Source organism: Topomyia yanbarensis, chromosome 1 (assembly GCF_030247195.1).
Source record: "Topomyia yanbarensis strain Yona2022 chromosome 1, ASM3024719v1, whole genome shotgun sequence".
In the NCBI taxonomy this organism is placed as follows: domain Eukaryota; kingdom Metazoa; phylum Arthropoda; class Insecta; order Diptera; family Culicidae; genus Topomyia; species Topomyia yanbarensis.
The window spans coordinates 201,426,093-201,452,247 of NC_080670.1; the positions used below are offsets into that span (position 1 = coordinate 201,426,093).

At 42.7% G+C, this 26,155-nt stretch overlaps 1 protein-coding gene across 14 annotated transcripts in view; it reads right to left on the minus strand.

Moving 5' to 3' along the window:
- The window catches only part of LOC131687977 (zinc finger protein OZF-like), a 220,908-nt gene that overhangs the window by 154,204 nt on the left and 40,549 nt on the right, over positions 1–26,155 (minus strand). The window contains exons 3-4 of one of the 14 annotated variants that reach the window (XM_058972168.1): positions 4,036–5,193; positions 3,224–3,344 (exon numbers count right to left, since the gene is read on the minus strand). The exons of 8 other annotated variants lie outside the window; for them this stretch is intronic. In XM_058972168.1, coding sequence (XP_058828151.1) covers positions 4,038–5,193 — 1,156 coding nt within the window. In that variant the 3' untranslated portion in view covers positions 3,224–3,344; positions 4,036–4,037. Of the gene's footprint in view, positions 1–1,419; positions 3,345–4,035; positions 5,194–15,465; positions 17,249–21,779; positions 22,684–23,039; positions 24,370–24,394; positions 26,127–26,155 lie in introns of those variants that run through there. 5 more of the 14 variants (XM_058972097.1, XM_058972088.1, XM_058972217.1 and 2 more) reach the window with 5 other exon arrangements.

Below are 26,155 nucleotides of genomic sequence, written 5' to 3' on the forward strand. Positions count from 1 at the left end.
TTCCACGCTTTTCCAAACTTTCTCCCTTCAACTCATTGCTCTCCCTTGAGTACTATGGCTCTTAATATTGAAAAATATACTTCACCTTCCAGTCCCTTGCTAATTAAATGCTGTAACAATACGTCGCTGTTGTGCTATCTTATGACAAGCGCCATTTTGCACATTTCGAGAAAAACGATTTTTAAAGTTTGAGATTGAGTATCTTAAATCTTATAAATTATATAAACAATTTAAAGAAAACAATTGATGCTTTTATCTATTCTGTATTAATATCTCAAATATTTCGAAGATCGGTTGACTATGTTGTGAGTTTTTACTATAAATGTAAACAAAAGTCGCATTCACACGTGTCATAGGTGTGTATTAATGACAAAATTTGTATGGCGTGTCATATTCGTGCATGGAAAATTTTCCATAGAAAAAAATCATCAATTAATAACTTTTATTCATATCTTTGGCTTCATTTGGTCTATAAACAAACGGTGCGATGCATTTTGAAGGAAATGAGTCAGGGAATCTATAAAAAATAGTTATTTTTGGTTACAGTGTTGCCAAATATGCTATATTTCCAGTTTAAAAATAAAATTGCATTTTTCTCACAATTCGAGCATTACTGTTTTGAAAATGATTATGCCATTGTGTTTCTCAGATAGTTTTACATATAAAAACATCTTATACATCAAGATAATTTGAGCTAATCCCCAGACACAGTCATTTGAAGCAAAAAATTAAAAATTTCTCAGCACTTTTCTCGCTATATCTCAGTAACCAAGCAGAATGTCAAAATTCTGTAAACGCCACTTTGTAGAGATTTTTTAGACAAGTAATGTGGCATATCTAACTCAATTTACCCCAAAATGGCGTTTGTCATAAGATAGCACAACAGCGACGAATAGTTGAAAATTTGACTCAATAGGTCGTTAACAAAAAAATGGTAAAAAAACTGGATTGGCTATTGGCATTTTGCTTTTCATGCGTTGCATCGCTGTAGAAACATGGTGTATGCTGATGCCGTCGGTGCTCGTTGGTCGCGTCGACACTGTGAGGTGCGCTGCTGCTTTGGCGATAGGCAAAGGCTACTAAGGTAATTTAAATGCCGAATAGTAAGATTTGTCGTCGTATATGGTATCACGCATAACTGTCGAACTGGTCTCTCTCAAGCCAGAAACGTTATACCGTCATACATCTTCTTATACATAAGCACAGGCACCTCGAGAATAACATGTTATTCTTACGAAAACTCTACCGCGGCGTAACCCTTTATACGATTAAGCTCCGTTCCTTTTTTTTAATGCTTCACTCCAAATCCCTGGTAATATTGAGCTTAGTTGAGCTCCCAGTCCAGTTCGTTAAAAGAAGTCAACGGTTAAATATCTTAAAAATCCTCAAGGGAAACTTATTTATTTATTTATTACGTCTTCGGTATGTACCGTACAGATTACACTTAATGCTATTGCTAATGTCACTGTTAAAAATGTCTCATTGCTAACTTATAACTAGATTTAGTAGTATGAAAATCATTAAACTGAAGCAGTTTCATTGAATTTGCAACCACATCTGTCCACCGAATTATTCTGGCCATATGCTGTACGCTGCCTAGGAATCCACAGAACCAGACGAATCCTTGCACCACGAGGAGTAACGAACCAATTAATCATTGAGAGAATATCTGGTCAGTTTTCTGTCGAATAACACTCCCAAATCACGGATAGAATCCACTCTCTATCTCGATGACACCGGCTTGAAGGGTATATTCTCAACGCCTTACAGTTATCGAGCGCCCGAAACTTACCACCTTACATTTAATAACGTTGATCTGCATGTCGTTCATATTGAAGCACAGCAGAGTAGAGTCCGGTAGCAATTTAGTGAAAGATTTTCAGATCTGATTAGCGTAGAGTTGTTTTCTAGACTTGATGCGGGTGTAGAGATTGTTGATGAATAAGAGAAAGACAAGTTTTCGTGGGTGACTTCCTTGAGTTCATTATGGACGCAGTTACAACGGGAACGGCAAAAACATGATGATAAGATTACTATACGGCATCGTTCGTTGTACACAATAGACCATTTTAGACTATGATTTGGCGATTGCTTTACATTACAGGGGTTTACCTTGAGCGTGCATTTGCTTTACGTGTTTTTTAAGGTTTGGTTTCCTTGTAAAGCTCTGCTCGCAAATGTCACACTTGTGCCGAACCACACCAGTGTGAATTTTGAGATGTTCCTGCAAGTTCGACTTGGTGGTGGAGACTTTGTCACAGATCATACATTTGTACGGTTGATCGTTGTGAATGGTAATTCTATGCATATCCAACTCTCCAGAGTGGAGAAATTGTTTGTCACAATTAGGGCATTCATGGAACGGTGTCTGTCGATGAACCTTACTGTGAACGGTAAGATTGCTCCGATATCTGAACTTTGCTCCGCATATATCACATTCGAACGGGTTTGATGCTAGGTTCAAGTGAATTTTCATGTGCCCTGCCAGAGCACCAGAAGTCTTGTACGAAGAACCGCAAACGTCACAACTGTATGGCCGTTCACCAGTATGACAACGCATGTGTGTGACGAGGAGAGAATTGCATCTGAACTCTTTTTTGCAAACATTACACCGATGCAGACGTGCGTCGCTATGAATCCTCTGATGCCGATTGAGCTTCCCCAGGATAGCGAATCGCTTGCCACAAATGTCACATTTGAAAGGATGTTCAGCCATATGTACTCCCCTGTGAATACGTAGCGTATAGATACGTTTGTAGGTCTTGCCACATACGTCACATTTGTGTGGGCGCTCGTTGCTATGGGAGTTCTCGTGCTCCACAAGGATGTTTCTTGTAGTAAATCCTTTACCACAAATATCGCACTTGAACGTGCGCTTTGCTGTATGTCTTAACGTATGCGTTCTCAGGAGAGACTTTTTACCAAACCTTTTTCCGCATATGCCACATTCGAACGGGCGCTCGCCTGTATGGGTTCTCACGTGGTCCATAAAGAAACATTTTAAACCGAATTCTTTGCCACAAACATCGCACTTGTAGTTGTGATTTCCAGTATGCCATCTCACATGCATCCTCAGAGAGCGTTTGCATGCGAAACCTTCGTCACACAAACCACAACGGAACGGTCGTTCGCCGGTATGCATTCTTCTATGTGTTTCGAGAACGTCCCTCCGTTTTAAAGTTTTCCCGCAAATGTCACACCGGTGGGATGACTTTTCGATGTGTGTTCGCATATGCAATTTTAGGTAGCCAGGCGTAGCGAATTGTCGATCGCAAATGTCGCATTTGGTGGGTTTTTCAAAACCGGTGGTACCATCATGATCCGGCTCGTCGTCGTCGGAGTGGCTGGAACAAAAAGAGAACAATTCGTTCATTATTAGAACTTTGGAACGAAACGATTTCGCTGTAATTGTGACGAATATCCTCTCGAGCGCTGTTTTTGTTATTGATCCTGGATGGATGGATATCACCCCAAAGCAACTAAGAACCGAGAATATCTGTGTTAGCGAAGTGAACTAAGGTATTTTTTTGGTTCCATAGACTTATCCAGCTGCGTTAGTATTGTGCCGTTTTGACGTTTAAATTGGGAGGAAAACAAATCATTTGCACTGCGAATTGGGAGGAAAACAAACCGCTTGTGGGCTTAAGGGGAGGGCGGTAGTATAAAAATGCGAGATCTCGGTGTGCGTATTTTAAACGTCAGATATCTCAATTGTAAATGCAGTGTAGCCGGTTTTTAATTTTTGAGAAATCAGTGGATACTCAAACAAATGCCATAAGCTTTAAATTATACGAAAATTAACGAATAATGAATTGCAAAGATGCTCCATCATTTTTTTTTAATATTGGAGTGTTGGTTTTTTGGAGTCTAGTCGAAGATCATCGTTCTTGAAGCGGGTAACCCCGTCCTTCATCAGAACACCAACAGTTTAAGTCGCAGTGCTGACCACAAAATATGACGATGAGTTTTCTGTACGGCATCGTTCGTCGAAAAGAAAATAACGTTTTAGACCCCGATTTACTGGTTGTTCCTTACCACTACAAAAATTTATCCCGACCGTGTATTACTTTAACATGTGTTTGAAGGCTTGATTTCCTCGAATAGTTCTGCTCGCAAATAGGACACTTGAGTCGCATCACGTCGGTGTGAACTTTCTCATGATCCCGTAAGTTCGACATGGTGGCACAAGCTTTGTCACAGATCGTACACTTGTACGGTCGATAGTGGTGAATGGTGACTCTGTGCTTCTCCAGCTCTCTGAGGGTGAGAAATTGTTGGTCACAAGTAAAACATTCATGAAACTGTCCCCGCCGATGAACCACACCGTGCGCGGTGAGGTGTGCTTGCAGACTAAATTTTGCTCCACATACGTCACATTCGAAAGGTTTCGATGCTGGGTTCAAGTGACATTTCATGTGCCCTACCAGGTTACTGGAAAACCTGAACGAAGAACCGCAAACTTCACATTTGAATGGTCGTTCACCGCTGTGACAACGCATGTGTGAGACCAGGTGGGAATTGAGTCTGAACTCTTTGTTGCAAACATTGCACCGATGCAGACGTGCTGCATTATGACACTTCATATGCTGATTGAACTGTGCACTGAAGGAAAATTCTTTGCCGCAAATGTTACATTTGTATGGGCTCTCGGTGGTGCTGTGGGATTTCTCATGAATCGCAAGCTTGGCTCTTGTACCGTATCCCTTGCCACAAACATCACAGCTGAACTTGTGATTTTCTGTATGTCCTAGCGAATGACTTCTCAGGTAAAACTGACTAGCAAAACTTTTTCCACATATGTCACATTCGAACGGACGCTCGCCTGTATGGGATCTCACGTGGGTCGTAAACTTAGACTTTGAACTGTATCCTTTGCCACAAACATCGCACGTGAATTTGTGATGTCCAGTGTGCAATCTCATATGAGTGTCGAGATAGGGTTGGCATGCGAAACTTTTGCCGCATATTTCACAATCAAACGGTCGTTCGCCGGTATGCGCTCTTCTATGGCTTTCGAGTGAATCCTTTCGCGTAATGGTTTTCCAGCAAATGTCACACCGGTGGGATGTTTTTTCGGTGTGGGTTCGCCTATGCCGCTTTACGTTTCCTAATTTAGCGAATTGTCGATTGCAAATGTCGCATTTGGGCTTTTCGAAACCGGTACCATCACGATCCGGCTCGTCATCGGAATGGCTGGAACAAAAAGAGAACAGTTCGTCCACTATTAGAACATTCGGGTAAACGACTTTGCTGTAATTGTGACGAATATCCTCAAGCGGTGTGTCTTTGGTATCGCTGGACTAATTTATTTATTGTAAATGCAGCTTTTTTTCTCGAGAATAGCCCTTGGTTTGCTTATTCTGTTTTGTTTTCGAGATGGGAATGCACTTTGAAAATTAAACTAAAATCAGGTGTAACGAAAAGTGGTTAGAATAGAGGGGAACTACGCAAGTCACTCGCATTTAACTATGAATTTCCAGGTGCATTTTTTTATGGAGAATAGTCCTTGGTTTGAAGAAGGTTAAATAAGGGCGAATTTTTGATCGATGCACGTTTGAAAATAATTATCAATTGAACGCTTGCAACGTAATAGGTAAGTAATTCTGTCATTTTATTCAAAAATATGCAATAAATAAGCCCATCAACCCCTACGCAATCTTTCACGAACAAAAATACAAATTTTTACCCAATTTAACGGGATTCTGTGGTATCATTTTGATTTCTTCTTCTTCTTCCAATTTTGTTTATTTTCCGTCGGCCTATTTCCGCTACGAGGCCAAACACCGTCGCCAGAGAGGTGACACTTCCACTATCTGGATTGGATATCGACCCATCAATTCATGGACCGGAGACCAACGGCTTTACTTCCCTTCCGAAGGAAGGTGTGACCCTGGTGATTTTTTCACCTCTGAAAAATCTCAACGACCTCGACTGAGATTGAACCAAGATCAACTGGGGTGGATGGCGGTCACGCTTACCACCCAACCATCGGCGCCGTCATCATTTTGATTTGATTTGAATTTGATTCGTTAGTTGGACCGACTGACAGATGTCAAAAACTCTCCACAGGAGACGTTAGTAGTGCAATTGCATCGATTCACATCTCCAATAATTGTCAGATTGATTGTCAAAGTAAATTTGACATAAGATTTTGACATTCAGATGTTTTTGCCTTTCTCAATAGAAAGGTATTGCAATTGCTTTGAAAACCGACTTTTTAACGGAGGCCCGGAGGGCCGAGTGACATATACCATTCGATTCAGTTCGTCGAGTTCGGCAAATGTCTGTGTGTGTATGTATGTATGTGTGTGTGTATGTGCGTATGTGTGTGTGTATGTGACCAAAAATGTCACTCATTTTTCTCAGAGATGGCTGAACCGATTTTGATAAACTTAGTCTCAAATGAAGGTGCAACGTTCCCATAGGCTGCTATTGAATTTCTAATGGATCCGACTTCCGGTTCCGGAATTACAGGGTGATGAGTACGAACACGCAGAAAATGTCGATTTTAATAAATTCTGCAATGAATGTATAAAGGTGATTTTTTTTCCAAAATATGACCACAACTGCTTCGATTTGTAGTATTAGGTCACTAACATCCATTCAAAGTCTATTTGGCCACATTGGCCACCATCATCGGTTCCGGAAGCCCCGGCGAATTCGTATTTTTGATGCCAAACATCTTTAAAATGCATGAAACGTCGAGATTTTATGTTATATCGAAATTTTTTTTTTTTTATAAAAATCGACTTTTTGAGACTTTGCCGATTTCGCACCTTTTTTCAGTTCAATATTACCGTGGCTGTTTTTTCTTTTTCAAAATTTTAGAACTCGAATAATGATTTATTTTCCTGTATATAGTTGTCATGTGATGTATAATAATAAAATGTAATATATGCATTTAAAAGTTTTTAATGAATATAAACAACGCACACATTCTCGTGATTCATGATTGAGAAAGGCACAATTGCACCGCTAGGTGGATTAAAATAGGTTTTTTTAGTTGGACAATGGTCCAACTAGCGGAGATCCAACTAAAAAGCGGTCCAGTTAAAAAGTGTCCAACCAGCTAATCACGACTGTACCATGATACCGCCTTGCGGTATACCAGATGAGGCGAAGAGCTTGTGGTGACGGAAAAAGTAGAGATGAAATAAAACAACCGTTCACTTGTAAAGATGCGTTTAACAATTTTGTTCTTTTTATTTCTGTTCTTCCTTTTCCTAGTGTTTTGAGCGCAAAATTCCGAGGGATATCTGAAAGTAGTTTGGAGAGTTATGTGTACAACAATACCACAGAGTCGCTCCCAGTTATACCAAGAACCGTACTCGATGGCCAGATGGTGTGATTTTCGTTTTTTCATCTTGAACTGGATGTTCGTCGATTCCTTGTTCGCAGCCGAAACGGTGCTTCATACGGTGGGACTTTGACAGCATCTATCCTTACGTAGTCGTGAATACACATCTTTAGATCAGGGTTTACAAAGGAAATCGGTTTGGCGTGATGATCGACGTCGATGAGTTTTAACTTGTTTAGGAAATTTCGCAGCGTTGTTGCAAATTCTGAGCGGTTGGACTGGCACGCTGAAGACTCCAGGTATCCACTGACATGATGGCTACTTTCTATGTTGTGTGTCAGTTTTACTTCACTTCCCTAGCTGGAATCGAATTAGTTGGAATCGAATACATTGACAGTAGTAGCAGTCTACCTTCTCATCTCGCCCACGACAGAATGCTATTATTCGCTCCGCTGTAGCTACACTCATCGATGGTTACAGGAGCCACCCTTTAACATTTAAAAAATATGACTATTTCAGGAAAGCGTGCTATGTATAAGCGAAAAACAGTTGTGAAAATTTGCTTCAATTTACTTGTAAGTTAGTTCCATGTAGATAGGAAATCCCATGGAACATGGGACAAATTGTCGATTATAGGCAGTACATTTGAATCAGTTGTGAGCCTTGGTGGAGACAGGAAACGCAAAAAGAAACCAAGGAGTGACGTCAGAAGTATACGGAAAATTAAGAGAAACGCAAAGATCACAGTCAGAGAAATAACGGAAACCGTCGTACTATCAATTTCCGACAGAGCTATTCGTTGGAGTATCGCAAAATATGGTTTGATACCCTCGCTTGTCCGGAGGTGCACTAAAAGAGCAAACGACGTCTAACGTTCTTTCGGCAGCATATAGATATCTACTTTCAACCATCAAAGGCATCGGTCACCATAGTCAGTGTGTCTCTGCTTCTGTCCAAACCAGTGCAGTCTGAAGGACAAAGGATACACATTGAGAAACTAATTCCCAGGTATTTCGAATGGTGTTCTCGTGGTGACAATGCGGGTAGACTAACCCACCTTACCCTGCAATACACAACAGAAGGGGGTGATACCATTATACAGCGAACTGTATGTACATATCAAGGACAAACTAACACGTGCCAGTTCTGTGAACCAATGGCACATTACGGACAACCCTGCCCAGAAACCGCTAGGAAAAGCTCATCTACAGAAAGAAGTACGAACACTCAGTCTCCAATATTCCCTGAGCCACAAACGGTTGCCAAATTTGTAGCTGCTGTTCAAACAATAATGACAACTGCGAGGTCATACGTCTCCCAACCTTTGAACGGAACGGATCGTTATATTTCACAGTGGTGTTCGGTGTGTAAATTTCAGTGATTCAAGGTCATCCTTTGTTCGTTCGTTAGCTGCCATTCTGCTGGTGCCGGCAGTAAATCCAGTACATTGTTTTCGCTGGTGCGGAACAATCGACGTTGTTTGCAGATAAGTTTTGCTTTTTTTTTTCCTCGTTTGCTTTCTTTCCTTTTCCCTACTTTTACTCTACCTTGTAATCAAATAATAAGACACATTCCCGTTTATATAACGCTCTGCCCTCGTGCTTAAATGGCCGAGGGCGAAATACCATCTGATGTAATCATGGAAGTCCCTGATCCCCCTAATACTCGCATTGCTCCCCGTATAAAGCAGTACCCAGAAGGTTCCTCTGGGCCATGGGTGGTATATTTTCGGACCGGAGAGAAACCGGTTAATATATTAAAACTTTCTCGAGATCTGACTGCTAATTACCCGGCCGTAACTCAGATAACACGTGGTCGGGCAAACAAGATACGTGTTCTAGTGAGTGATCTCGGCCAGGCAAACGCGATTGCTTGCTGTGAGCGCTTTACGCGGGAATTTAAAGCGTACGTGCCTTGTGTGGCCTGTGAAATCGATGGGGTAGTGTCCGAACCGGGCCTGAAATGCGAAGAACTGTTGGAGCACGGGGTTGGCTGCTTTAAGGACCCCTCACTTGAACAGATTAAGATCTTGGAATGCAAACAATTGTATACCGCAAACACCGAGGGAGGTAAGACTACCTACTCTCTATCAGGCTCGATTCGGGTGACATTCGCCGGGTCCTCTCTTCCCAACTACATCCTCCTTGACAAGGTTCGCCTACCAGTTCGCCTGTTCGTACCGCGGGTCATGAACTGCAGCAATTGCAAGCAGTTGGGCCACACAGCCACATATTGTGGAAATAAGAAACGATGCGGCAAATGCGAAGGAGAGCATGAGGATGACTCTTGCGACAAAGAAACTGAATACACTTGCTGCGGGGGCCCTTCACATGCTCTTAAATCATGTCCTGCGTACAAGCAGCGCGGGGATAAAATTAAGCGCTCCCTTAAGGAACGCTCAAGGCGTTCTTATGCAGAAATGCTAAAGAATGCTTCGCCATCTGTCCTGTCCGAAAATCCCTATGCTGGTTTGGCTAACGTTGAGCAAGAATCTGACGACCCACGAGAGGGAACATCTTTGGTTAACCCAGGGGAATCCAGGAAGAGGAGAAATCCAGCCTCCCCTACATTGCCTCGTAAGGGTGCCAAGGTGTCGTCCACTCAGAGTGCGCCATCTACAACCAATAAATCCAACGGAAGTGATGCACAAAAGCCGAAGCAATTTGCTCCAGGACTTGGAAATATTAATTCTAACAAGGAGTACCCACCACTTCCAGGGACATCCAAAACCCCAAGTGTCCCCTTTTTTCAAACAGATACTCAGTCCAGTAGCGGACTAATGAAATTTTCTGACATAGTGGACTTAATTTTCACAGCTTTCAATGTTACTGATCCTCTTAAAAGCCTTCTGATACGTTTTCTCCCTATAGTGCAAACATTTTTGAAGCAGTTGACTACTAAATGGCCCCTCCTTGCAGCGATCGTATCCTTCGATGGCTAAGTCATCGAACGAGGTCACCGATTCGATCACTGTTCTACAGTGGAACAGCAGAAGTATCCTCCCGAAAATCGATTCCTTTAAATTTTTACTAAATAGTTTAAAATGTGATGCTTTCGCATTATGTGAAACTTGGTTAACTCCCGATATAAATCTCAACTTCCACGACTTTAATATAATTCGTCTGGATCGAGAAAACCCCTATGGAGGAGTACTTTTGGGGATTAAAAAGTGCCATTCTTTCAACCGAATTAACCTCCCTTCGACACCAGGTATTGAAATTGTCGCTTGTCAAGTTTTAATCAAAGGTAAAGACCTTTGCATTGCTTCCATCTACATTCCTCCTAGAGCCTCGGTAGGGCACCGAACGCTTTGTAATATCACGGAATCCTTACCGGCACCGCGGCTAGTTCTGGGAGACTTTAACTCGCACGGTACGGTATGGGGCTGTCTTCATGATGATAATAGATCAACATTAATCCAAGATCTTTGCGATAATTTCAACATGACCATCTTAAACACGGGAGAAATGACGCGGATTCCTACACCACCAGCACGCGCAAGCGCGTTGGATTTGACGCTTTGCTCGACATCGCTACAGTTAGATTGCATGTGGAAGGTGATCCCTGATCCCCACGGTAGCGATCATTTGCCTATCGTGATTTCAATTGCTAACGGTTCAAGACCATCGGAAACAATCAATGTCTCATATGACCTCACACGGAACATTGATTGGAAGAGTTACGCGACCGCGATATCCGTTAAAATCGAATCCACTCAAGAACTTCCTCCGGAGGAAGAGTACAGGTTTTTGGCTGGCTTGATTCTCGACAGTGCGAATCAAGCTCAGACTAAACCAGTACCCAGCGCGAATACCCATGGACGGTCCGCGGAAAAGTCCACTGCATATAAGGCCTTCCGGGAAGACGGGTTACCCGCTAGCTATCAACAGTACGCGTCGTTAGAAAGGCGAATGAAGAGTCTAATGAAAGCCAAAAAACGCAGTTATTGGCGCCGGTTCGTCGACGGGTTAACGAGAGAAACAGCGATGAGCACTCTTTGGGGTACGGCTCGACGTATGCGTAACCGTAATAGTACCAACGAGAACGTGGAATATTCAAACCGTTGGATATTCGCTTTCGCCAAGAAGATCTGTCCGGACTCTGTCCCGGTACAGAAAACGTGCCGCGCCGTGTCTCCTCACGATACCGCGAACGAAACACCGTTTTCAATGGTGGAGTTCTCACTTGCTCTCTTATCGTGCAACAATAACGCCCCAGGGTTAGACAGAATCAAATTCAACTTGCTGAAGAATCTGCCTGACACTGCAAAAAGGCGCTTGTTGAATTTATTTAACAAGTTTCTTGAGGGTAACATTGTCCCTTATGAATGGAGGCAAGTGAAGGTCATCGCCATCCAAAAACCAGGAAAACCAGCCTCCGACCACAACTCGTATCGGCCGATTGCAATGCTGTCCTGTATTCGGAAGTTATTCGAGAAAATGATCTTGTTTCGCCTCGACAATTGGGTTGAAGCAAATGGCTTACTGTCAGATACACAATTTGGCTTCCGCAAAGGCAAAGGGACGAACGATTGCCTTGCGTTGCTTTCTACAGAAATCCAAATGGCCTATGCTAACAAAGAGCAGATGGCATCAGTCTTCTTGGATATTAAGGGGGCTTTTGACTCAGTTTCTATCAACATTCTGTCAGAGAAGCTGCACCAGCATGGTCTTTCGCCAATTTTAAATAACTTTTTGCTAAACCTGTTGTCTGAAAAGCACATCCACTTTTCGCATGGCGATTTAACAACATCGCGATTTAGCTACATGGGTCTTCCCCAGGGCTCATGTCTAAGTCCCCTGCTCTACAATTTCTACGTGAATGACATTGACGATTGTCTTGCCAATTCATGCACGCTAAGGCAACTTGCAGACGACGGGGTGGTCTCTGTTACAGGGCCCAAAGCTGCCGACTTGCAAGGACCATTACAAAATACCTTGGACAATTTGTCTGCTTGGGCTCTTCAGCTGGGTATTGAGTTCTCCACGGAGAAAACTGAGTTGGTTGTTTTTTCTAGGAAGCGTGAGCCGGCGCAACTCCAGCTTTTATTAATGGGTGCAACGATCAACCAGGTTTTCACATTTAAATATCTCGGGGTCTGGTTCGACTCTAAAGGTACCTGGGGATGTCACATTAGGTATCTGAAACAGAAATGCCAACAAAGGATCAATTTTCTCCGAACAATAATTGGAACATGGTGGGGTGCTCACCCAGGAGACCTGATCAGGTTGTACCAAACAACGATATTGTCGGTGATGGAGTACGGGTGTTTCTGTTTCCGCTCCGCTGCGAACATACACTTCATCAAACTGGAGAGAATCCAGTATCGTTGCTTGCGCATTGCCTTGGGTTGCATGCACTCGACCCATACGATGAGTCTCGAAGTGCTGGCGGGCGTTCTTCCGCTAAAAAATCGATTTTGGGAACTCTCATATGGATTGCTCATCCGATGCGACATTCTGAACCCGTTGGTAATTCAAAATTTCGAGAGGCTCGTCGAGCTTAATTCTCAAACCCGTTTTATGTCCTTGTACTTCGACTACATGGCACAGAGCATCAATCCTTCTTCGTACAATCCCAACCGTGTCCGTTTCCTAGATACTTCTGATTCTACTGTATTCTTCGACACATCCATGAAGGAAGAGATTCGTGGAATCCCGGACCATATACGCCCGCAGGTGATCCCCAATATATTTTATAATAAATTCCGAGAAGTCGACTGCGACAAAATGTTTTACACTGACGGATCAAATCTCGATGGGTCCACTGGCTTCGGTATCTTCAACAATACTATCACCGCTTCATTCAAGCTCAATGATCCCGCTTCAGTTTACGTCGCAGAGTTAGCTGCAATTCAGTACACCCTTGGGATCATCGACACTCTGCCCACAGATCACTACTTCATCGTTTCGGACAGCCTCAGCTCTATCGAGGCTCTTCGTGCGGTGAAGCCTAAAAAGCAACTCCCGTATTTTCTGGGGATGATACAGGAGTCCTTGTGTACGTTATCTGAAAAATCTTATCAGATTACCTTTGTTTGGGTCCCCTCTCATTGTTCTATCCCGGGCAACGAAAAAGCCGACTCATTAGCAAAGGCGGGCGCATTAAATGGTGACATATACGAAAGACCAATCTGCTTCAACGAATTTTTTAGTATTTGTCATCAGAGGACGCTCAACAGTTGGCAAACCTCGTGGAGCAACGGGGAACTTGGACGATGGCTACATTCGATTATCCCAAAGGTATCAACGAAGCCTTGGTTCGGGGGGATGGATGTGGGTCGGGATTTTATTCGCGTAATGTCCCGACTTATGTCCAATCACTACACCATGGATGCGCATTTGCGGCGTATTGGGCTTGCGGAGAGTAGTCTGTGCGCTTGTGACGAGGGCTATCACGACATCGAACACGTTGTCTGGGTATGCGCCGGGTATTGTGACGCCAGGTCTCAGTTAAAGGAATCCCTTCGGGCCCGAGGTAGACCACCCAATGTACCAGTCCGAGATATGCTGGCAACTCGTGATTTCCCCTATATGTCCCTTATTTATACCTTCATAAAAACGATAAATATCCCAATTTAGCCCCTCTCTTTTATTTCTCGTTTTTAGAGTTTCCTCCTGCCTTGTGGAACCGATCAGCTCCAGAGTGCCACTATGTAACCGCCGTCGCCCTTACCACTACGCCTGCATAGAAGGAAACTGAAGCGAAAGCGACTCGAGGTCCGATGACTTTTGAAGGATTCCCCGCGGGTCCGAAGAATACCATCCGCCAATCCGGTACTCGACGACTTATTAGACTGAGGCGCAAATTTGTTTCGCTGATCCCCCTCCCCCCCCCCCCCCGTTCGAGCGAAAGTTGCAAGTTTTGCTCTTCTTTCCCTGTCTCTCCCCTGTCCTTGATACAACTGCTGCTACACTGATGCGGAAATAAGCCACCCTCTGAATATCTTGACCAAGCATAAGTTTTAGTTAAAAAATTCAAATTAGTATTCTGTATTCCTAGTTTTAAGATAGCTATAATTTTTACTCTTTATTGAAACTCTTGTCCTCCATCTTGTAAATAGAATTGAATCCCTAGTTTTAAGATTTCTGTGAAGTTTCTCATAAATATTTGTTCCCCCTTTTGTGTACTAAACTATATTGTTAGTTTTAAGATAACCGTAAAATATTTCGTAAAATACTATTACTCCCCCTCTTGTATATCAAAGTGAATCCCTTGTTTTAAATTTTTTCATAAAAAAATCTTTTGGTCCTATCTTGTATATTGAATCTTATTTCTAGTCTTAAGATAGCTGTAAACTTTTTTTTTCCTTTGTAAAAAAAAAATATTTCAACATTGTAACCTCCTAGTTTTAAGATATCCAAAATGTAAAAACATAAGCATTTGGCACCGCCAAGCTAACGCATTTGTGCCTATCAAATAAACGAAATGAATAAAAAAAAACTACGAGGTCCGCGTCGAGTACCACAAACTCAACAGCTAATACCATCAATGAGGGAGCTACTAGCAATGAGGGAAAGAAGTTAGGAACAACACCTGATCGCGAACATCAAGGCAGTAGCCCCGATGATGACCCGGACATGTGCGACGACGACAGATATATGAATATATGATATCGCTGTAGAAACATGGTGTATGCTGATGCTGTCGGTGCTCGTTGGTCGCGTCGACACTGTGAGGTGCGCTGCTGCTTTGGCGATAGGCAAAGGCTACTAAGGTAATTTAAATGCCGAATAGTAAGACTTGTCGTCGTATATGGTATCACGCATAACTGTCGAACTGATCTCTCTCAAGCCAGAAACGTTATACCGTCATACAATTTCTTATACATAAGCACAGGCACCTCGAGAATAACATGTTATTTTTACGAAAACTCTACCGCGGCGTAACCCTTTATACGATTAAGCTCCGTTCCATTTTTTAAATGCTTCACTCCAAAACCCCGTGGTAATATTGAGCTTAGTTCTGCTTCCCAGTCCAGTTCATTAGAAGAAGTCGGGGGTTAAATATCTTAAAAATCCGCAAGGAAATCTTATTTATTTATTTATTACGTCTTCGGTATGTACCGTACAGAATACACTTAATGCTATTGCTAATGTCACTGTTAAAAATGTATCAGTGCTAACTTTTAACTAGATTTAGTACTATGGAAGTCATTAAACTGAAGCAGTTTCATTGACTTTGCAACCACATCTGTCCACCGGATTATTCTGGCCATATGCTGTACGCTGCCTAGGAATCCACAGAACCAGACAAATCCTTGTACTACGAGGAGTAACGAACCAATTAATCCTTGAGAGAATGTCTGGTCAGTTTTCTGTCGAATAACACTCCCAAGTCACGGATAGAATCCATCTCTCTATCTCGATGACACGGGCTTGAACGGTATATTCGCAACGCCTTACAGTTAACGAGTGCCCGAAACTTACATTTGACAACGTTGATCTGCAGAAGCAATTGAGTGACAGGTTTTCAGATCTGATTAGCGTAGAGTTGTTTTCTAGACTTGATGCGGGTGCAGAGATTGTTGATGAATAAGAGAAAGATAAATGTCCCTCGGTGACTTCCTTGAGACACACCGGTTGTCATCGTTGCATTTAATTTAAAATGGACGCAGTTACAACGGCAACGGCGAAAACATGATGGTAAGATTACTATACGGCATCGTTCGTTGTACGTAATAGAACATTTTAGGCTCCGATTTGGTGCTTTACATTACCTTGAGCGTGCATTTGTTTTACGTGTTTTTTAAGGGTTGATTTCCTTGTAAAGCTCTGCTCACAAATGTCACATTTATGCCGAACCACGCCAGTGTGAATTTTGAGATGTTCCTGCAAGTTCGACTTGGTGGTGGAGACTTTGTCACAGATCATACATTTGTACGGTTGATCGTTGTGAATGGTAATTCTATGCATATCCAACTCTCCAGAGTGGAGAAATTGTTTGTCACAATTAGGGCATTCATGGAACGGTGTCTGCCGATGAACCTTGCTGTGACCGCTAAGATTGCTCCGATATCTGAACTTTGCTCCGCATATATCACATTCGAACGGGTTTGATGCTGCTAGGTTCAAGTGAATTTTCATGTGCCCTGCCAGAGCACCAGAAGTCTTGTACGAAGAACCGCAAACTTCACAATTGTATGGCCGTTCACCAGTATGACTACGCATGTGTGTGACGAGGAGAGAATTGCATCTGAACTCTTTGTCGCAAACATTACACCGATGCAGACGTGCGTCGCTATGAATCCTCTGATGTTGATTGAGCTGCCTAAGAAAAGCAAATCCCTTGCTACAAATGTCACATTTGAAAGGATGTTCAGCCATATGCACTCCACTGTGATAACGTAGCGCATAGATATGTTTGAAGGTTTTGCCACATATGTCACATGTGTGTGGGCGCTCGATACTATGGTATTTCTCGTGACCCACAAGGATGTTTCTAGTAGCAAATCGTTTGCCACAAATATCGCACTTGAACATGCCCATGGCTGTATGTCTTAGCGTATGCAGTCGCAGGAGAGTCTTGCTACGAAACCCTTTACCGCATATGTCACATTCGAACGGACGCTCGCCTGTATGGGATCTAACGTGGTCCATAAACGTACACATCAAACTGTATCCTTTGCCACAAACATCGCACTTGTAGCTGTGATTTCCGGTATGTAATTTCATATGTCTGGCCAGAGAACGTTCGCATGCCAAAGCTTTGCCGCACGTTTCGCAACGGAACGGCCGTTCGCCGGTATGCGTTCTTCTGTGTCTTTTAAGTAAATTACTGCGCTTAAATGCTTTCCCGCAAATATCGCACCGGTGGACTGGGTTTTCGGTGTGGATGGTTCGCATGTGCCGTTTTAAGTGGCCTAGTGTAGCGAGTTGTCGACCGCAAATGTCGCATTTGGTGGGCTTGCCGAGACCGGTACCATCACGATCCGGCTCGTCGTCGGAGTGGCTGGAACAAAAAGAGAACAATTCGTCCACTATTAGAACTTTCGGTTAAATGATTTTGGTGTAATTGTGACGAATATCATCGAGCGTTGTTTCAGCTATTACTCCCTTTTAGATATATGGATAACACAACAAAAAGTAACTAAGAACTGAGAATATGTAGGGGAGCAAAATCGCGGCTTTCCAGCACATCCTGAACCGAGACGTTGGGGGAGACATTCGTCAGACCGAAGAAAACCCAATAACTGAGACCTAGCGGAACAAAACTCGGCACATGCCCAGACAATATGTTCGATGTCGTAATAATCGTCGCCGCACAAGCGCAGATACCACTATCCAACATCCAACGTGTAGTGTGATTGGACAGGAGCTGAAACATCTCGCGAATCCCGAGCCATATCCATTAGGGTGTCCCAAAATAGCATTATGCTAAAAAAAGTTATTAGTATTAGGACCTTTCCTTCTTCAGAGTGAATTTGCTAAAACGCTAAAAATGCTGAAAAAAATCTAAGACAGTTCAGCGGCATTTCAAAAAACATGAATATGAAATTTTACCCAAATTCGGTTTTTTTCCAAAAAACCAAAATTCGCCACCAGTAGGAAACGTTTTAGTAAATTCACTCCGAAGAAGAAAGTGGTCCTAATACTCTAACTTTTCATTTAAGCATTTTGATACACCCTAATACTCATTCACCCAAACTAACGTTTCGTTGATACCTTCGGGATAACAAGTAGACTCAATACACTGGACTAGGATTTCCGGAGCAATCGGTATATAAGTGTCAAACTAATGGACACTCTGCGAGAGCGAACGAGATAGAGCAAACGGTACCACTGGCGACACTCGTAATCTTGTGTTCTGAATCTAGAGAAAAATAGTATGTAGCCACCATCTCATAGAGACTCAAAACATGATTTTGAGGTACTTAATGTTATGGAGCCCAAACTATTCGTATTTGCGATACTTGACCTTTGTTTTAGGGTGACCATACGTCCTGGTTTCCCAGGACATGTCCTGGTTTTAAGCGTACTGTCCGTCCTGGTGTCCTGGGATGTCGAGGAAAACGCTTGATTTGTACTGGTTTTTCTCCTTCAAGCCTAAAATATATTTTTTTTCCTCTGGCCCGGGTCACAGTAACGGCCGACCACAACCATAACTGCAACGCAAATTAATTCCCAAGCAGAAAACGAGAAACATGGCCTCGAATCTCCCAATTGTGCTATGCGGTATCACTTTTAAATCTTTCAATAGTGCCTCGTTATTTTTCTTTTCAACTACCTTTTATTACATGAACATTGTGAAGAGAAACTATTAGACATTCACAACAACGAAACATATGTAGTGCGCTTGGTACAAAATCCGTGAAGATTTCGTACCTGCCAATATTTTAAAAATAGCGCTGCTAGAATTCTGCGATGATTCTACCAGCTATGTTTCTCTTTATTTGCATTTCGCCATGCTCACGTTTTAGATGTTATCACAAATAGACAAATAGATTTAGTTTTAAATATTGTAAGTACCATATTTTAGTTTTTTAGTTTAGTTTCTAGTTGGTAACTAATCATGTGTTACGTTATAATTGTGTTTTAGTACGCGAATTTAGTTCAGTTGTCGTTAGGATCTATTATGTGGTTTTCGTTTGAGGCGAAACTGAGTCAGTTCCTAACCCCAACTGCTGTCAAAATGTATGAACTGACAGCAGTTGGGGTTAGAACCTGACTCAGTTTCAGGTTCAAGCGAAATCGCCATTAAACGCACTATTCGAACACCCCCTTCGTTAAGTTTTGTCACACACTTGCTTGATCACAGCTCCGAGCAACAAATTTGCTGCAAGCAAAGCAGCTGTCAACCGTCCTTCCGCTCGCACGCAAAAGTAAAACAACCGACAGAATAAGTTCTTTTAACTTAAATTTAGGTACTTTTGAGTTGTGCGTCTCTTTCGCACTTATCAGTGTTGTCTAAAACAAAACGAGAGATTCGACTCAGTCGAGGTCTTCCGTGCAGTATTAGGTAAATTAGGTAAATTCAACTTAAATTTAAGTAAATTAAACTCAAGGTTGAGTTATAATTTTTGCCGCAGTTAAATGGAAACTACCTTCAACACGGCTTACCTAATTTTACCTTCCTGCACGATACCACGAGATTGTGTCAAAAGTACTCAATTTTAGGTAGTTTTGCGGTGGCGTGCAGACTGAAAATTCCATTCGTTGTGGAGTGAATCGACACGAATGGTCGGCTATTGAATATTTTACGCTGACGTCACATATGAGCTGAGTCTTCATTTTTTGACAGTTCGCTTGTACTGTTTACACGAACTTGAAAAAATTGTTTATGATTTGCTTCGCGCGAATCTAGTCGTCCACAAATTTTTCTAAGTCCATGTAAACAGTACAAGCGAACTGTCAAGAAAAGTGAGGTTAACTGTGTCAGCAAAGAACCCAATAAGATCGCCACCTGGAAGAAAAAAAAGTGTGCCGTGAGGGTTTCGCCCGCGAATAAAAAACCAACTGTCGCGCCGAATGAATCTTTTGATTTAGAGAAAAAACGAAACCTTCGGATCAAAGCGATTCGACCAGAGTGTGGATCACGTGGAACTAGTCGCATTACCCAAGGAAAGCGTACATAAATGCGAGGCATTAGTGCGGCACAAAACATGGAGTAGATCAGCAAAAATATTGTGGCGTGGAGAGAAAAGAGCTGCATCGAAAAAGCCGAAAGATTTACGCTAAACGACGCAAGTGCTCGGAAACGACTCCGCCGGGTTCCAGGGAAGATTACCTGCAAAAAACGGCCTCTGCAGAGGGCCTTATTCTGTAAAACTGAATCTTTGTTTCGGAAGCTAATTCGTTGTTTGGAAGCTGATTCTTCTGGGAGGCGCGACGACCTGACCCGGCCGACGGGGTGTGCGGGAAGTGCGAAACCCGAGGGCATAATCAGTGCGAGGGCATGTAAGCTAGTGTAAGGAAGAGATGGCCGATTGGACCTAGTAAGTTCAGGAAGGAGAAAAGGAAGAGAAAGCGACGCGGGGAAGGTAGAAACAGTAATAAAATGTATGTAGAATCAGCTTCGTGGATTGTTGTGATTTCAAAATTTGGGTAAGCATTATAACATCGATCTTAATGAAACAATGAAGAGCTGGTAGAGTTTCATCTCAGCTTAAATCGATAATGATTGTCATTGGAGATTTCCAGCACCCTATATATACTTCTACATCAGGAATAGCTGAGCGAAGTTACTTGGGATCATCGATGTTTCTGCTTTTCATCAATGATGTGCATTCAGCGCTGAGGACCTCACCAGTCCTTGTAGAAGATCTCAAAATATTCGGTCTCGTAAGCTCAATTGAGGGATTGCATTATGCTCCAACAACAGCTTGAAACAATCCTGCAAAGATGGTGTTCGCTAATGATCCGGTTGGTACAAGAAGGCGAGGAGCGCAGAGAGCACGATGGTCGGACCGGGTGGAACGTGATTTGGCGAGTGGTGGGCGTAACCGACGTTGGAGAGCTGCAGCTACAAATCGAGTATTGTGGAGGCAAATTGTTGATTCAGTGTTATCACGAAATTGATGTTGAACTAAATAAATGAATGAATCAATGCCATATCTATATCGACCAATGTCTCGAAACACTAAAGGTAATTTTCATGGTATTGTACTGTTTTTAGAATGTCGCGATTCGCCGGAATAAAGAAACAAGGAATAATGAAATCGTGAACATACCGTTAGCAACACTCCCGCCTGTCGGTAGTCCGGAGCTGAAGTTGCTTTTTTTACAAACCGACCATTTCCAAATCAATTCAATAAACGATAAATCTATCATAAATGACGGCAACCGGCTGCCCAGAGCAATAAACACATAATAACATTTCTGAGAGTTGCATAGATTGTATCGCTTATCAAGGTGAATCCAGATTTGTGTAACTCTTTACCCCATCATACTAACAAAAAGTCCTTCCCGTTGCAAACGTGGAGGTGCAGAGGTATACACGGTCTCCATAACAACGTTTGCTGCACTAACATTTTTTTTCCTTCCCAGATGACTGCCGTTATTGACACTGCAAAATATGGAACTCTCGAAACGTGCACATTGAGAATGGATAGCTACTCCCAGGCCCCATTCGTTGATTCTTTGTGCAATTTCGCTTGTTCTGGTCAATCACGGAGTAGTAACTACGAATTGTACGGTCATCATGCTCATGTTGAACTACACTGTATATCCAGTATTTTTTTTATCGAGAATATTCCTTGGTTTGAAACAGGTTGAATTAGGGTGAAGTTTTGATAGATGCACATTTGAAAATAATTATCAGTTAAGTAATTATGCCATTTTATTCCAAAAAAGGCAATAAATAAGCCCATCAACATCTACGCAATCTTTTACGAACAAAAATACAATCAAATTTGTTGTCCAATTTTACGGAATTCTGTGGTATCATTAGAGATCACCAGTGAATGACAACAGTGAACATTCTAAGCAAATGTTGGACGTCGTTGAAATACCATGATACTGCCTTGCGGAATACCAGACGAAGCGAAGAGATCCTATGCCTATCCAGCTCTCCAATCCGACGTCTCTTTGTCACAATCCCGGTGGAACGGTACCTGTGTATGAACCTTACTGTGTATGGTAAGAGTTCTTTGCTGGCTGAACTTTGCTCCGCATATGTCACATTCGAACGGATTTGATGCTAGGTTTAAATGACATCTCATGTGATCTACCAGGTTATTAGAAAACCTGAACGAAGATCCGCAAACCTCACATTTAAATGGCCGTTCACCAGTGTGACAACGCATGTGTGCGACGAGGTGATGATTATTTTTGAACGCTTTGCTGCAAACATTACACCGATGCAGACGTTCGGCATTATGCATCCTCTGGTGCTGATTGAACTGTTCACAAGAGAAATATTCCTTGCCGCAAGTGACACATTTGTATGGGCGCTCGGTAGTGCTGTGAGATTTCTCGTGAAGCGCCAGCTTGGTTCTAGTAGCACATCCTTTGCCACAAACATCACAGTTAAACTTGTGATTTTCTGTGTGGCACAGCGCATGACGTCTCAGGATGCTTTGGCTAGAAAAACTTTTTCCACATATGTCACATTCGTACGGACGCTCGCCTGTATGGGATCTCGCGTGGTCCATAAACTTAGACTTTGAACTGTATCCTTTGCCACAAACATCGCACTTGTAGTTGTGATTTCCAGTATGCAATCTCATATGAACGCTCAAATAGGGTTTGTATGTAAAACATTTGCCACATATTTCGCAATGAAACGGTCGTTCGCCGGTATGCATTCTTCGATGTCTTACGTATACGTATGTCAACTTAAAGCTTTTCCCACAAATGTCGCACCAGTGGGAAGCTTTTGCGGTGTTGGTTCCCATGTGCAGTTCTTCGAAGCCGGTACCATCACCATCCGGTTCGTTGTCGGAATGGCTGGAACAAAAAGAGAACAATTCGTCGACTATTAGAACTTTCGGTTGCATGACTTTGCTGCAATTGTGAAGAGCATCCTCGAACGTTGGCCTTCAGTATTGTTCCCCTTGTAGATGGATGGATATCCAAATATTATTTTTTTGCTTAATATAGCCTTCAGTTAGGAAAGCGACCTGCCTTACAGGATCGGAAAAATATTGCTTCAATCGATAGATAAATTTGCGAGCACTCCTTCAAGTTGAAGCGGGCCGTGATTCCAGATGTGATATTCATTGTAGGGATGTTAATTACGTTTTATTGGAAATAAAGTGAAACTCATAGATGACTAAATGCCAATTCGCTTCTTAATTTATTTTGACAACACCAATTGAATCTTGTTACTACTGCTACTCTTCCTAGTAAAATGAAAACAAATTTTATAATTGTGACATTTAGTTCAGTTTATATTACAGGGCTTTATCTGAAACGTGCATTTCTTTTACATGTTTTTTAAGTTCGATTTTCCTAGTAAAGCTCTGCTCGCAAATGTGACATTGAAGCCGAATCACACCAATGTGAACTTTCAGATGTTGCTGCAAGTTCGACATACTAGTGGAGGCTTTGTCACAGATCGTACATTTGTACGGTCGATCATTGTGAATGGTTACCCTATGCCTATCCAGCTCTCCAGAGGTGAGAAATTGTTTGTCACAATTAGAGCATTCAAGGAACGGTGTCTGCCGATGAACCCTACTGTGAATGCTAAGAGTTCTTCGTTGGCCGAACCCTGCTCCGCATATGTCACATTCGAAACGGTTTGATGCAAAGTTTGAGTGAATTTTCATGTGCGCTACCAGGGCTTTAGAAGCCTTAAACGTAGAACCGCAAACTTCACAGCTGTACGGTCGTGCATCAGTGTGACAGCGCATGTGCGTGACGAGGAGTAAATCACTTCTGAACCGTTTATTGCAAACATTACACCGATAGAGTCGTGCGTCATCGTGAATTTTCAAATGCCCATTGAAAGGTCCAAGGAAAGAGAATCCCTTGCCACAAATGTTACATTTGTAAGGATGTTCCGTCATATGCACTGCACTGTGATACCGCATCGATTGGTTATTTTTAAAGGTTTTGCCACATATGTCACATGTGAGTGGGCGCTCGATGCTATGCGATTTCTCGTGATTCAAAAGGATGCGTCTTGTAGCAAATCCTTTGCCACAAACATCACAGTTGAACGGGGGATTTACTACATGTCTTACAGAATGCAATCTCAGGATGCACCGGCTAGTAAAACTTTTTCCACATATGTCACAGTCGTACGGGCGCTCTCCTGTGTGGGATCTCACGTGGTCCATAAACTTAGACTTTGAACGGTATCCTTTGCCACAAACATCGCACTTGTATTTATGATTTTCAGTGTGCAATCTCATATGAGTGTCCAGATAGGGTTGGCATGTGAAACCTTTGCCACATATTTCGCAAGGAAACGGTCGTTCGCCGGTATGAATTCTTCTGTGACTTACGAGTAAGATCCTTTGCCTAAATATTTTTCCGCAAATGTCGCACCGCTGAGACGCCTTATCCATGTGGGTTCGCAGGTGCCGTTTCAAGTAGCCTAGCGTAGCGAGTTGTCGGTCGCAAATGTCGCATTTGGTGGGCTTTTCGAGACCAGTACCATCACGATCCGGCTCGTCGTCGGAATGGCTGGAACAAAAAGAGAACAATTCGTCCACTATTAGAACTTTCGGTTAAGCGACTTTGCTGTAATTGTGACGAATATCCTCAATCTTTGCACTGTACGATATAGTGTGATACATGGTACGGTCCGAGAGTCACCCTACGAATGATAGATCGTATATGGGTGGTGGCTACCAGATAGAAGGAGCACATTGTGTTGTTATTTGACCGACACACGAATAGCGAATGCACCAATAGAAGCAGTAAGGATTTTGAATACACATCTACCCACACTGACACAATTCCGCCCGAAGCAATCCATCGAGATGATCTTGGTGGGTCCCTGCATACAAGAACGGTCAGAGCCCTCCATGAATGCCTTCCTCGCTCTGAAGAACACCGTTCTATCAAAAATGACATGAAACTCATAAAACATTGAATTCAGTAAGTTCAATCATCTTAACGATTTATTTTGAAAGCGAAAATTTCCTTGTGATACAAAAACAGGTTTTGTAATTATTGCATTTGGTTTATAATCTACGCAGTTACGAAGTAAAGAGGTAAAAAAATATGGTGATAAAATTTCCACATCATTCGTTGAAAAGGAATTAACATTTTAGACTCCAAACTGCGTGGTCCCTGGACATTACAGGGATTTATCTCGACCGTGTTTTTTTATTACATGTGCTTTAAGGCTTGATTTCCATGCATAGCTCTGCTCGCAAATAGGACATTTCAGTCGCACCACGTCAGTGTGAACTTTCAGATGATCCCGCAAGCTCGCCACGGTGCCGCAGGCTTTGTCACAGATCGTACATTTGTGCGGTCGATAGTCGTGCAATGCGATTCTATGCCTCTCCAGCACTTTGAAAGTGCGAAATTGTTGGTCACAAATAAAGCATTCATGTCCCGGCCGATGAACCACACTGTGCAGGGTGAGGGTTCTTTGCAGACGAAATTTTGCTCCGCATATGTCGCATTCGAACGGTTTTGATGGTAGGTTTGAGTGAACTTTCATGTGCCGTCCCAGGTCCTTAGAATCCTTAAACGAAGCACCGCAAACTTCACATTTGTACGGTCGTTCATCAGTGTGACAGCGCATGTGTGAGATGAGGAGATGAATAAGTCTAAACTCTTTGTGGCAGACATTACATCGATGCGGACGTTCGTCATTATGACATTTCAGGTGCTGATTTAGCGGTCCAATAAAAGAATATCCCTTGCCGCAAATGTTGCATTTGTATGGGCGCTCGGTGGTGCTGTGAGTTTCCTCGTGAAGCGCAAGCTTAGCTCTTGTACCATATCTTTTGCCACAAACATCACAGCTGAATTCGTAATTTTCCTCATGCATAGCGGTATGTCTGCTCTGGTACGACTGACTAGCAAAACTTTTTCCACATATGTTACATTTGTACGGACGCTCGCCTGTATGGGATCTCATGTGCATCGTAAACATAGACTTCGCACTGTATCCTTTGCCACAGACATCGCACTTGTAGCTGTGATTTCCAGTATGCAATCTCATATGAGCATTCAGATAGGTTTTGGATGCGAAACCTTTGCCACATATTTCGCAAGGAAATGGTCGTTCGCCGGTATGCATTCTTCGGTGTGTTTCGAGTGCGTTCTTCCGCGCAATGGTTTTCCCGCAAATTTCGCACCGGTGGGATGTTCGCATGTGCCGTTCGAAATTGCCCAGTTTAGCGAACTGTCGATCGCAAATGTCGTATTTGGTGGGCCTTTCGAGATCGGTACCATCACCGTCCGGCTCCTCGCTGGAGTGGCTGGAACAAAAAAGAGAACAATTCGTCGA